Consider the following 13,219-nt stretch of genomic DNA (forward strand, 5'->3'; position numbering starts at 1 on the left):
CTCCATTTATTGCTTTTTTGGCTCAAAATTAATGCTTTCGGGCTGCAGAAGCACTTCCCAAGATGGATTTTTCCACCGAGGAAGGAGCTGCAAGTGAAGGACCACTTCATATGGTCAAAGTGTGGGGCTTGGGAGATTTATTTTAAATTAAATAAGTTATTCCATGTGTCCTGGACACAAGCTTGCTATAAAGTAATTTGAAATCCAGGGAGAAAACCCCCCGACAGTCAATTTTTTCAGTCCTTGGAGCTGAAATACCCTACCAGTAGTTCATCACCTGGCAAATAAACCTGCCAGCTCCAAGCTTTATTAATCATTTTCTGTACCCTGCTTGAACTTTTCCCAACTGAACTCAGGAGTGCTCTAATTCTCCACCCACTGGTACCAAAAGAAACAAGTAAAGAGGACAAAGCGAGAGTGATGAAGGCTTCGTCTCTGCCTCCTCCACTGCAGGAACATGAACTTCCAATAATTTGGGGACACACCTGCCTTTTTCCCACAGCATCCCTACTTCTAGCCCAGTTTCTGGAATTAGGAAACAGCCAGACCAATCCCTTCCTTGATGGGATGGCTTTTTAATTTCTGGCCTGGACAGGGAATTTTTTTTTACAGTGATTTCTCATTCCAGAGTCATAATTAACAATTTTTCTCATCATCTGCATGCTCTGACACCTCCAAAACCTTGCTTTATTATGTGCCTGTCTTCCACCTTCTAAATGTTAATGTTTTAGCCTGCAAGAAATAAGTGAAAGGGAAAGAGATGACAAGAACTCCACAGAAAAAAGGAACAGATGTTCCTGAGATCATAGCAAAACAAGCCACACACTTAATAGGAACAAACTGTGATATATAACATCGTTATTTTTCTAACCTTTCTAAAATTACCTATTTGACTGATTTCTTAGGTGTAAAAAGAGGCATAAGGCCTTCTCTCCTGTCAAAGTACCATTGTCTGGAGTAATTTAGAAGCACCCTGTTTCAGCACCTCGAGACCACGAGAGCACAGACAGATTTAAGACATCTTTGGGTTTGTGCAAGGCTCACAAGAATGTGGTTCTTAATACCACTGTAACTGGAGGAGTATTTATAGAGGTCCAGCTAAAATCCAGAGCTCTGAATCAATGCACTCAGAAGTCAGCTTGGCACATCCAGAGGTGGTTTGGGGTGGAGGGAGGGGCACAGCACCCGCACCTGTTGGGGTGCAGCTCAAGAGCACAAGTGCAGAACGGGGATGAGGTTAGAAATTTGGGAATGGGAATCTCTCACAGCTGCAGGAGTTAAGATCAGCCTGTTACAGCACACCAGGCTGCTGCTTGCAGCATCCCAGCCTTGTTCAGTGATGCATCCCAAACTGGGACACGTGTGTCACATATACAGGTGGAACCATTTTATATTCATACATCCATTAAGCATATAAAGCTCTTGCAGCAATAGGTGTAAGGACTGCCTCAGAAAGGAAAAACTCTCCATTAAATTCTAATAAAGTCTCCTACAGTGTCAGCCTAAGCAGGGATTATAAAAACACAAAGATGTGCACTCACATTTCCTTATTTTCTGAAATGGAATGGTGGCACTATTAACTATAAGGCATCTTTCCTTAATTTCTCCTCTCCAGACCTTCCACTTCGCTGTATTTAATATATATCTCAAGTCTGTTCAATTTTCAGTATTTAATAGCCATCTAGGTAGGGAATACACTTTGGGCTACCTTGGGCCAGTGACTGTCATGGATGCTGTGGTTAATAAGGCACCCACGAGGGAATGATGAGGAATTCAGATCCCTTTCTAAACTGGATTACCAGACCCTGGCTTAAGTTCAGACAAGGGAAAATCGTGTTCGTACCACTTATTTCACTGGCCATTAATGCTATTCCTAGAGGACACCTCATCTAGATGTGATTTCTCCTGCTCCTTCCACTTCATGTTTTACACAGTCATAGACAAAACTATCAAATCCGTGCAGTTTCCTGTAACAGGTTTTTCCCATGTTTTAATGACTATAACAACCAGAGGGTTCAGAAATACACAGTTTTTATTTCAAAAACAAATCTGGGAGAACAGAGGAGCTGCTAAATTGGGTCAGAGATCCACAGAGCCTGAGGTCCTGGTCGTCACGATGGGGAGCAGCTGGCAATTTAGGGAAAACACCAAAGCACAGAGCATGGAGTGATCCCTCCCAGTGCACTCCTCCTGCAATCAGACCACCCTGGTTAGCAACCACTGGAAGCTGCACTAACAAAAATATATCTCATTTCTCTCCAAATCCTTTAATACCCTCGACCACCCCAGCATCCTGTGGTGAGTTCCACACTCAAACCAGTGCATTTTCTTGCAGGGAATTATGTTTTTTTGGAAAGCTGCTGCTTGCTAACATTTCTGGGACAAGCTTGATAGTGATCATGGAGGAGAGCCTTTGGTGGCAGGGTCAGGTCCTTCTGTTTTGGAACCAAGCTGCAGATTTGGAACCGGCTGGGCAGCCTCATCCCTGTGGGAAGAGAGGGGATGCTAAGTTGGCGTCTCGTGGTAAGGAGGAAGAACAACACCCCCACCCTTTCATTTCTACCATGGGGTTGATTTGGAAGCAGATATGGGGTAGAGCCAACAGGAATTGTGTCAGCACTGCCAAATGAATACTCCCTGGGGCGGCTCCAGAGCTGGATGGGACTGTCTGGACTTGCAGAGCGTGTCCTGTTTGGGTTTTATCTGAGGCTTTCCCTGCTGGGTCATTTCCTCCACCAGGCAGGTTCAGACAGCCAGAGAGGGGAGGGAGCAGTTACCTGGCAGCAGCAGCAGGTTCAAGTTCACCCAGCAGGTATTTTGCACTTTTGGCCTGCTTTATGTTCTTTAAATGTGTCTGGTTTTCAGAAGGAGCTGAGCTCTGCATCTCCTGAAAGTCATTTATGGCATTTCCTCTGACAGCCAAGGATTAGTGTTTATTTTAAAAAGCAAACTAAATGTAAACAACAACATTTGCCTTTTTCTTTCATGGAAGCAAAGACTCCATATGGAAAAGACGCCAATGAAAGAGTGTGATAATCATGTGGCAGGAGGAACAGCACTTCACTGAGAAGGGACACACATTCTTTGTGAATATAATTTTGCCCCTAACGGAGCCATTGCTGCGGGGATTTTCTGCACATTTATCTGTTCAAATAAATCTTGTCCACACTAATCCTTGAGTGAGCAAGTTTCACCATGTAAACAGCCTCTGTTTGGGGCAGAGGACTCTTTATTTCTATAATGGGACAGATTTTCTAAATAAGAGAGCATCGAGAATGGACCATCCTGCAACTGATAAACCTATATGGAAACCTATATAAAACCCACAGAAACCTAGATAACAAACAAATTGGCTGCACCCATGAAGTGCTTGTGCAATCATTCCTTTTCAAATAATATATAGAGTGTTTGTCAACTTCATAAACACATTAAGCACTAAATGAACAACATTTTTTACATCACGTAAAAAAAATCTGTGCATATTGCTTCAAATATCTACGGAGACATAACCATATAAGTCAATATAGGAGGATGGGAGTTCTTTACCTCTTCCTGCCTGTCATTTTACCTGTAATAAAATTCAACCAGGCCCCAGCCCGGTGTTAACCCATTCAGTTGGAAATCTGCAATGCACTCGTGGAAAACTCCATTCCCTGTCAGGCCGTTGTACACCACGGGACAGGTCTGCTCATCCAGAGCTGCAGAAACATGAAAGCTCTTGCCACCTTGGAGAAGAGTAAAAAAGGAAACAATGTCACCGACCTTCAGTAGTATTTTATCTCAAAATTTGCACTATTATTTTTGTGTATGGGGGTTTTTATGCCTTTCTGGAGAGTAATAGTTCTGTCTGCTTTGTAAATCAAGTAAACTGATCAACCATATTTCCAGCTGAATCCACCTCATAACAGATGTTTTTGAAACCCCCAGAAAAAGTCTGGGGTTTGCCCCCATTCCATGCTCTGGGAAAAATCCAGTCTGGGTTTTCTCCCATTCCGTACTCTAGGAGAAATCCAGTCTGGGTTTTCCCCATTCCTTATTCTGGAAAAAAATCCAGTCCGTGTTTTTCCCCCAATCCGTATTCCAGGAAAAATCCAGTCCGGGTTTTCCCCCATGCCATATCCAGAATATATATTTTATGTGGATTAATATGAGCAACAGTCACCACAAACAGAACCTGGAACTCTCCCTCTGGAACCTGCAGCCCTGCTCCTGCAGTGGACACATTTCACCCAGGACACACCACACCTATGATTTAATTTAAGCAGGGAAGTGCCCATGGCAGGGGTGCTGGAACCAGAGGATCTTCAAGTCCCTTCCAACCCAAACCAGGATTTTATGGTTCTAAGTTGATTTCTCAGGTGAGAATGTGAGGTGATGCACTCCCCAAGATCACATGGAATCTCACTGAATAGTCTTTCCTCTGCTGAAGGAACTGCATCCCTGCAATGAAGGCAGATGTAGCTGGACTGTGTTGAGCTTACCAGCAGTAAAACTGACTCCATACTCATCCTGGATAACCCCATCCTCAGCCATCTCAGCCAGGGAGGCGTTGGACCACTCAATGCCAGCCTTCCTCCCATCAGGAAAAAACACATAACCTACACTGAGGCTGAAGGGGAGAGGAATGGAGCAGATTTAAATTTCAACCAAAACTCAAAAACAGCAGAGAAACAGCCAAGAGAATTGGAATTGTTCAACCCAGGGAAGAGAAGACTCCGTGGAGACCTTAGACCCCTTTCCAGTGCTTAAAGGGGTTCCAGGAAAGCTGGAGAGGGACTTTGGAAAAGGGCATGGATAAGGGAAATGGCTCCCCACTGCCAGAGGGCAGGGTTAGATGGGATATTGGGAAGGAATTGTTCCCTGTGAGGATGGTGAAGCCCTGGCACAGGGTGCCCACAGAAGCTGTGGCTGCCCCTTCTCTGGAAGTGTCCAAGGCCAAGTTGGACAGGTCTTGGAGCAACCTTGGGGCCACAGATATTGGTCTTTAATACTCTGGATGCAAAGCACACCAGTCAACAAGGTAGGGCTCCCTGTGGAATGTGGACTACAGTCAGGCACACCTTCTCAAACAGCTGGAAGTGCCCAATTTGTACCTTTAAATCATCCAGACAGTCATGCAGGCAGCTGCATCAGCCCTCAATCATTGAATGGGAAGGAAACAAGGGAAGGTAAAAGCCATCCTGGTGACTAACTACAAATGAAAAACTGGGAGCAGGGAGCATGAGGGCATGGATGGAAATTGGGCTGTGCAGGTTCAAAGCAAGAATGTGCACACAGGTGTCCTGTAGTGCAGCTTTTGTCACCTTAAAGATGAGTGGTTTTAGCAACATAAAGTTCTTTGGTCACTTACTGAGTTGTGGTAGCTGGCATATTAATAACTGTTAAATGTGCTGCAGTCCCATCCTGCAAGAAAAGACAAAGCAGCCAAAGTCATGCAGACTCGTTTCTGAGGGTCCTTCACCAGCTGGACCAAGAAAACACTGGGTATAACTCAGCTTATGCAGTGTGCTATGGCTTCATACTTTAAAAGCCTCTCACTACATCTTCCATGAAAATCTGGCTGCAAACAAATCCAGGAATATAAACCAAACACGTTCAGGACAAATTAAGGACAATGGGGACAACAGAAAGTCCACAGAAAGAGGACATAGGAGAGAAACAAAGCCTGCGAAGGAGTACAAAACTGATGGAGTTTGATCAGACTTCTCTTCTAACCTGTATTAGTTTATGTCTGGGAGCAGCAGATAGGGAAAATATTAAGAAGGAACTGGAATCTCCTGGTTTTACTAATTTCTCTTCCATCCTTGAGTCTGGAACCTTTCATGCTCCATTTGGGCTGCTCTGAGGCAAATTGAAGCCTCCTCTGTGATGCTGTAAATGTACAGACACTCAGGGTAAGAGGACTCCAAACTTCAGTCTGCAATAAACTTCTTAATGAAGTCAGCTGGCTTTTAATTAGGGGCAGAATAGCCACAGTCATGTGAGTCCTGAATAACTGAAGAACAGGGAGAAGTTACTACCTGGTTATATATTGTGGTGCCAAAGCTCAGTCTTATTAAAAGGTACACAGGCACATGATAAATCAGGATTTGCACAGAAGTGGGATTTTCCAAGCTGTGCTTTTGTGCTGGCCCCATATATCTGGGAAAATAACTTTTATTCAGAATTCAGGCTAAACCCCTGTAATGCTGCCTATAATAAGAGTTTTTCTTCACGCCTGGCTTGGCAAAGGAAATGCCTTTTGAGGAGCATCTGCTGGGTTTGGCTGGCAGCTGGCAGGGCCAGCCCTCAGCCTGTCCCTGGGCTGTGTGCTCCCAGCAGCCACAGCCCTGCCTCTCCTGCACACAGCAAAGCAGAGAATTATTGCTCAGCACAGGCAGAAATATTTGCTGAGTGCTGTCACGAAGGCTCAGGATGCCTCAAACACCTCAGGCTTCCCATTAATGGGAATCAGCATTGCAGCAACTCCATGAAATGCTGGGTACTTGCAGCAGCTGAGAAACTCTCCTGTAAAGCTACCTGCTGAATTTTTCTTTAAAAAGCCAAAATGAACCGTTTCCAGTTATCAAAACAAGTTTTGCTTCAATCAGTGTAGCAAAATCTCAGTTTTTATACACATAGCTCTGCTTTTGAGAGCTGCTCCCGACACTGATCTGGGCTAATGGTGCCACCATGAGCACCTCTGATTGTACACCACAGATGCTCCCAACTCCTTATTTACGGGTACTTAAATATGCCTGAAAAGGTCAGAAATATTTCCTGGTTAAGTAGCACATTGCCCTGTTAATACCTACTTCAAAGTGTGCCAAAATCATGACATAGCGGTAAATGTCAGCCCAATTCCGGATACCTGCAAAAGAAAGAACAAAAATCCCCCAACCTGAAGTTCACCATTCCTGGGAAGTGTGAACAAACAGGACCTGAGTTGGTGTTAACTTTGGATAAAGAAATACCCAGTAATTGATAACGTGGTAAGCAACGTACATCCCCAAAATAGTGACGGTATTTCCTCTGGAATGCCTTAACTTCATGCCCAGGCATTGTCCTGGTTGTTTTTACAGATAATCCTTAGTCTCACTGCCCTGCCAGTGCCAGCTACAGTGCAGGTATTCCCAAGGGAGGGAATTCTTTCCAGTGCTGTTACCATAGGAGTGGCTCCGAACGCCTCTGAGGGAAAGTTCCATTTTCCCATGATTTTCTATGTCAATCTCTCCAACAGACTGGCCCCACTGCTCATGTCGGAAATGCTGTTCCCTTTGCCTGGAAGAAAGAAAAGAGTGGATCAGCACAGACAAGACCTCCAGGTCTCCTCAAGAAGCCTCGATGCCAATCTGATGGATTTATATCCCAAAATGAAGGAACTTTCAGAGCATTTGGACCATGGCTATCCCAGATTTTACACATCAGCAATCACTTCTACATCTCCCAGTTATTACTACATGATGAGACACCTGAGAATGAAACAACAGCAAATTCTCACCCTGGCAGACTAAAAAAATCACCCTTTGTTTGAAGAAATGCTGGGCTGCCAAACAGCTGCTGCTCAGAACTCAGCAGGTATCACCAAAACCCACACATTATTGATATACATAATTTCTGCTTCTATTTAGACAACATGTTCTTGATGCTCATATTTTCAGCTCTCCAGAGCTTGTATAGTAATTCAAACACCCACTTCAGCTCGTTTTTCACAGGGTTATATTCCTCTTCTTAGATATACCTGAACCACTGATTTTGGAAGCTGCCTAAACCAATGAAAAAAGAATAAAAAATATTTCTGATGCTGAAGGTTTCACCCCCATCCTTCACCACATGAAGGAAGATCCCACCTGTGAGCAGGATCCCCCAGGTCTGGTGTGGCATTGAAAACCGGAGCCATGTCCTTTATTAAAACACTTCAAATTTAAATCCCCCTTCTAAAATCTTCCACCAACTACACCACACAACAGACCTTGAAGAGATCTGTAGAAAAAAATTATTATTAATCCCAGAAGACATTGATCTTGCCTCTCACTTTTTGACCTTCTGGAAGAGCTTGATAGTCCACGGCTCCTGGGCTAAAGCACGAGCAAATGTGCTGGGGTTACTGTCAACATTAAAGTTAAAAACTTCTGTGGAGTTCTCCCAACTAGAAAAAAAGAGGGGAAAAAAAAGACATTATTAGCATCCAGATCATGCTAGGCCAAGTTGTACCTTGCTACTTTGACAGTGGAAATCTTTGCATTTTTTTGGAAAATTCTGATTTTCAGCATTTTAAATGAGCCATGAGCTCACTGTACATCCCAAAGCAAAGGTGAAACACTTACTGCAAAGAGAATTTAACTGGTACGAGTTCTCCTTCCTCTTCAGTCCACTGCTGTCTGTAGGGTCCTTTCCTGCAAGGCAAAGCACTATAATTTTATATCACTCCTAAACAAACAACCAAATGTTTCTTATGTGTTTGGAATCAGATGGAATAGGAGACACTGCAGAAGAATCTATAATACTATACACTACCAGATATGATTTCATTCCTTAAAAACCAAAGTATGTCAGTTACCAAACAGCTTTTGGTTCAAGTTGGTTAAATATGTTTCCAGATAGTGCTGAAAAAGCCATGGTTTTAAGTATAGATAAATGACATTAGGGAGTGCTGCAATACCTGAGTAATCCATCAAAATTTATTTTCCAGCACATTTGGGGCTCCAAGTATTCCATAGTGAGCCCTCCTCCACTCCAGATCTCTTCGGATTCATCTCTCACCATCATGTTTGGATGCTGTGGGTGCTAAAAAGAGGAAACATTTCAGGAAAATATTTGCTTTATTCAATTGTGATGATGCTACAAAGTAGTCTTGTTATACTAAATATTACTAAAAACCCAAAATAATACACATCAATCCTATATCTTTTTTTTCCCCCCCTATATTCTGCAAATAGGATTTCTCCTGCTTTTTCCAGTCATGGCTACTTAGTGAAACAGATTTGTGAACATAAAGAGAATTGAGTGCAAAGGGATTTATGTCAGGTCTTCTCTCCCTCTTTACTATGTAGCCAGCTCTTAACAGAAAAAGAAAATCCACAGGCAAAAATGTGATTAATAATATCTGATTAAGCTTTCTTTTCAGCAAGAATAAAGCAGATGTGCATAAAACTCCCTAAAAGCTTTCCCTTCTCTTTCAAAGAGGCAATTCCAAATGGTTTTTATAGCATTAAAATGAAAAAAGGGGGGAAAACCAACCATAAGCAGAAAATGGAACTCATTAACCATGTGCTGCACCTTATTGGAAATACTGGATGCTCAAATTCTTCCTGGGGGATTTAATAAGCCACTTTTTAGAAAATATGCTGATTTGTGCATGCTATGGGAAAGGGGAACGAGTGTCAGATCCTACTGAAAAAGGGACATACCCAGTACTCTGGCCAGTTCTTCCACTGCCTTTAGACACAGTCTTACTGGTGTGAAGATGCAGAGAACATTAATTTTGGCTTGGGATCCTATCACAGGCTCAAGATAGGAGTTAAAAACTTCTCCTGAACATCACCCCACATCCAGCACTTACTTCGAACTCCCCTATCCCGTCCAGCCTCAGGAAGAGCCACATCTCACAGAGGCCTGCGGGACGCCTGGCAAGGCGAGCGATCACAAAGGTCTTGTTGGTCTCTGCAAAGCCAGTGAAGTACAAGGAATCGAGTGCCTGGGGAAAGCGAAATGGATTTCAGCTCCAGCTGGAGGCAGGAAAGGGAGAAGAGTAGGTCAGCAATCTTTTGTTTTCCATAGGCTGCCTGTTAGGGATCAAATTTTACTTTCACTTTTTGTATTTCATAGCAGGCACCCCAAGAACAGCCAGAGACCTTTGCAAGCAGCAGTGAAACATCAGTCAAAAGACAGGACAGCTCGAAAAAATGGGGTTGGGCAGTGAGGGCTGCCAGGCACCAGGACGCAGGGAACGGGAGTACCTGAGGGATTGCCAGGGGGATGCAAGGTGCTGGAATGCAGAGGATGCAGTGGGGTGGAGGTGGTGTAGGTCCAGGGAAGATTGAGTCCAAAGGGGAAAGGGTGTTTTGAGGGAACGTGGGGATGCTGAGGATGGAAATGCCAGGGATGAGTGAGACAGAGATGCCAGGGAATGGGAATAGGGTGTCGCAGAAGCGGGTCCCGGGGAAGGCGGTCTCAGGATCGGGGATCCCAGGCCACTCACGTGGGGGTCGGCGCGGAGCGGGCGCGGCCGCCGCGGCTCGGCGGTGCCTCCGGCCGCCCGCTGCCTGCAGGCGCCGAGGCAGAGCAGGAGGCAGCCCAGGGCCCAGCGCTTCAGCGGCGCCCAGGAGCCGGGGGCGGCTGCTCGTCCGGCCCCGAGCAGCGCCAGCAGCGCCACGGCCACCAGCGCCAGCAGCGCCGGCAGCGCCGGCATCGCGGGGTGCGGGGTGCGGAGCGGTGCTGGGCGCGGTGCGGAGCTGGGCGCGGTGCGGAGCTGGGCGCGGTGCGGAGCGATGCTGGGCGCGGTGCGGAGCTGGGCGCGGTGCGGAGCCCGGTGCGGGGCTGGCTCCGGCCGCCTCCAAACCCCGCCTCGCGGCCGCTCCCCGCCGTGTCCCGGGATGGCTCGAGTCACTTCCGCGAGGGGCTTGTCCAACTCTGGGAAGCTGCTTTTGCTCCTTTTATTTACTACGCACTCCAAGGGAAGTTCAGGCAATTCTCCTGGGAAAGACGCAGCCGAATTTCTAGGAAACCGTCCAGTGATGCGGTGCAGAAAAAGTGCGTATTAGGCTCTCTTCCCCGAGGCACCGAACTCTTTGCTGCAGATCGCTGAAGGAGAGTCCGTTTAAGATTAGATATATTAAATAAGTGTCTCACAAGGAGCATGGTAAAACACTGGCACAGACTGCCCAGAGAGGCGGTGGATGCCCCATCTCTGGAAACATTTGGATGCAGCTTTGAGCAACCTGGTCTAGTTGAAGATGCCCATGGCAGGGGGGAGTTGGACTAGATAACCTTTAAAAGGACCCTTCCAAATCAAACTATTCTATGATTTTATGATTTCTGATCCTGTTTTATTGGGCTCTTGGCGTAAGTGGGTCCTTTACTTGCTCCCACTGCCGGCTCCAGCCAGCAGGCAGCAGCTCACTTCACCCGAGGAACCAAACAGCCCCACCCACAGCATCTCTTCAGCATCTCTTATAGGTACCATTTCTAGATGCCATATTTTTGAAGGCTTTTGGCTGGCTGCCCAAGAGATCTTTTTATTCCTTTTGCAGTTAGCAAGCATTTAGTCTCATTTTCCTACACTGAAACAAACCCAGCCTCTCAGGAGAAGCTGAAGTGCAGCTCATCTTGCCTTGGAGAAAGCTGGAGCTCACAGAACCTGTGCTTTCTTTGTCTCCTGGGTGTTTTGACTTCTTGTTAGGTCTCCAAACTTCTCAGCGGACTCCCTGTTAACTTTCAAAAGCATTTATTGTGCATTTTAATGCCTTGTTACAGTTGTGCCTCAGTTTGGTTTCATAACCACCTCTGCCCCGGTTTGCATCTAACGGATCAGTGCTTATGGTTCTTTTGATTTTCTTCCCTGAATGTAACTTGTTTTCTGCTGCTCCTTTCTGCCCTTTATCTAGTTTGTCCTGATACTGATGTGCACTCACACTGCCTCAGTGATCATGTTCCTACTGTTCCCTCAAAAGCTTCTAGTATATATGATGTTCCTTTTATCTTCTTAAAAAGGTTCCTTGGTTTTACACAGCTTCCCTTTTCTGAGACTGGCACAACTGTTCTGTGTTGCTTTATTGGTGTCCACGGGCCACATCAAATTAAAAGGAGAAGGACAGAAGGCACCAGAGATTCAGACAATGAGGTTCAGAAATTAATTTCTGTAAATCACCATTGCTTCAGCCAATATTGAAGGGGCACATCTTAAAGTTAAGCACCTTGAGTAGGCAGAGAGCCAGAGGGATAATAAGGTTGTTTTCATACTTCAGATTGTGCTGTGGAGGGATTGAAAACAGTCTGAAAGAAAGAGAAGTGTCACAATGTTATCACCCTGCACCTGCAGCACGGCAGATGTGGCTCCGTCCACAGAAATGCTGCGAAGGGAATGGATTATGAAAAACAGCTTTTCTTTTCTTCTAGAATTTAAAGACATTATTGACACAAAGCGATAGTCAATGGGGAAAGAGCCACACAAATACCAAACCTTTGGGACTTTACAAACATGCACATAATTATATTCTCAGCAGCTCGAGTCTGCCTGAGATGGAAGGGGCTACAACAAATGGCAGACTCTTCTAAACTCTTTTTGTTCCCAGTGCAACCCAAGAGCTTTGCCGCCCTTCGCCAAATTGTCAGAGGCCTTTACACAAACCATTTGAATTTCAATATTTGCATTTCTGAGGGGAGGAGAAATGGGGCTTGAAGATTTCATATGGTTCTTCTGATATGTGAAGCATTCCAAACCTCCCAGAGTCTCCCCAAGCCACGGTGAAGGCATTGTGTGTGTGTGTCCCTGTGGAATCTGTAACACAGATAAGCTCCGTTCCTTCCTGTGAGGACAGGAAGCATGGAAACAATTTGTTTCATGCAACCTTCTGTTTCCACATTTCTTAGGTAATTTGTTTGAGGACTTGAAGTTATCTCTGGCAAACAGTTTATCTTGGCAATATTATTTGCGGTGGAAATGGGTTCCACACCAGCGGGACTTGCAGAAGAACCAAAGTCCTGACATGTCTGGGGATGTTTTTTGCGTGACAACACCAACACTGTGTGTATTAAAACAAGCCTAAGAGCTGCTCCACATGTTTAGCAAAAGTGTGGGGAGGAAAATACTCAACTGATTTGTTTTTAAGGTCAGGAGGAAATGAGAAATCTGTGACTGATACACAAAGAAAAAGCAAGCTGACTTTAAGAATTCCTGGTTAGCATAAATTTAACCCTCTGCATACTGTCTTAAGCATCTGCAATATTGCTAAAAAAAGATGACACAGCACCTGACTTTTTTGTAACTCCTGGGTAATTCTGGTATCTCAGCCATCCAGAAATAAAAGCACAAGAATGGTAGTTTCCTCAAGGGTTAAGCTCACTGTAATTTAATATAGTAGAGTATAATAAATATAATACAACTAAGAATATAATATTCATTTTGTTTTCCTTCCTGCATAAATGGCATATTAGCTACATTAAGGAAAACACAGAGGGAGAAGGCAGTTTTAGAAAAAAATCAGCTCTTATGGTCTTGTGTCTATAGATATTTACATAA

General features: G+C 44.8%; 1 protein-coding gene across 1 annotated transcript; it reads right to left on the bottom strand.

The window, feature by feature from the left end:
- Window positions 1-2,014: 2,014 nt before the first annotated feature.
- LOC138117117 (uncharacterized) lies at window positions 2,015-10,543 on the bottom strand. The gene is made up of 11 exons (XM_069027146.1): window positions 10,181-10,543; window positions 9,542-9,676; window positions 8,642-8,766; window positions 8,307-8,375; window positions 8,015-8,128; window positions 7,145-7,260; window positions 6,795-6,850; window positions 5,351-5,403; window positions 4,482-4,609; window positions 3,569-3,725; window positions 2,015-2,485 (listed from the first exon to the last, which is right to left on the bottom strand). The coding sequence occupies exons 1-11, from the start codon at window positions 10,388-10,390 to the stop codon at window positions 2,398-2,400; spliced, it is 1,251 nt and encodes a 416-aa protein (XP_068883247.1). The 5' UTR covers window positions 10,391-10,543; the 3' UTR covers window positions 2,015-2,397.
- Between the last annotated feature and the right edge of the window lie 2,676 nt (window positions 10,544-13,219).

The sequence above is a fragment of the Aphelocoma coerulescens genome, chromosome 11 (genome assembly GCF_041296385.1).
Source record: "Aphelocoma coerulescens isolate FSJ_1873_10779 chromosome 11, UR_Acoe_1.0, whole genome shotgun sequence".
Taxonomy (NCBI): domain Eukaryota; kingdom Metazoa; phylum Chordata; class Aves; order Passeriformes; family Corvidae; genus Aphelocoma; species Aphelocoma coerulescens.

Excerpts from the sequence above, each read along its gene's own strand:
- LOC138117117 (XM_069027146.1), bottom strand. The coding sequence starts at position 10,390 with ATGCCGGCGCTGCCGGCGCTGCTGGCGCTGGTGGCCGTGGCGCTGCTG. Across the intron at positions 5,404-6,794 it reads TGATTTTGGCACACTTTGAA|GATGGGACTGCAGCACATTT; the intron begins GTAGGTATTAAC and ends CTTTTCTTGCAG. Across the intron at positions 3,726-4,481 it reads TGGAGTCAGTTTTACTGCTG|GTGGCAAGAGCTTTCATGTT; the intron begins GTAAGCTCAACA and ends CTCTTCTCCAAG.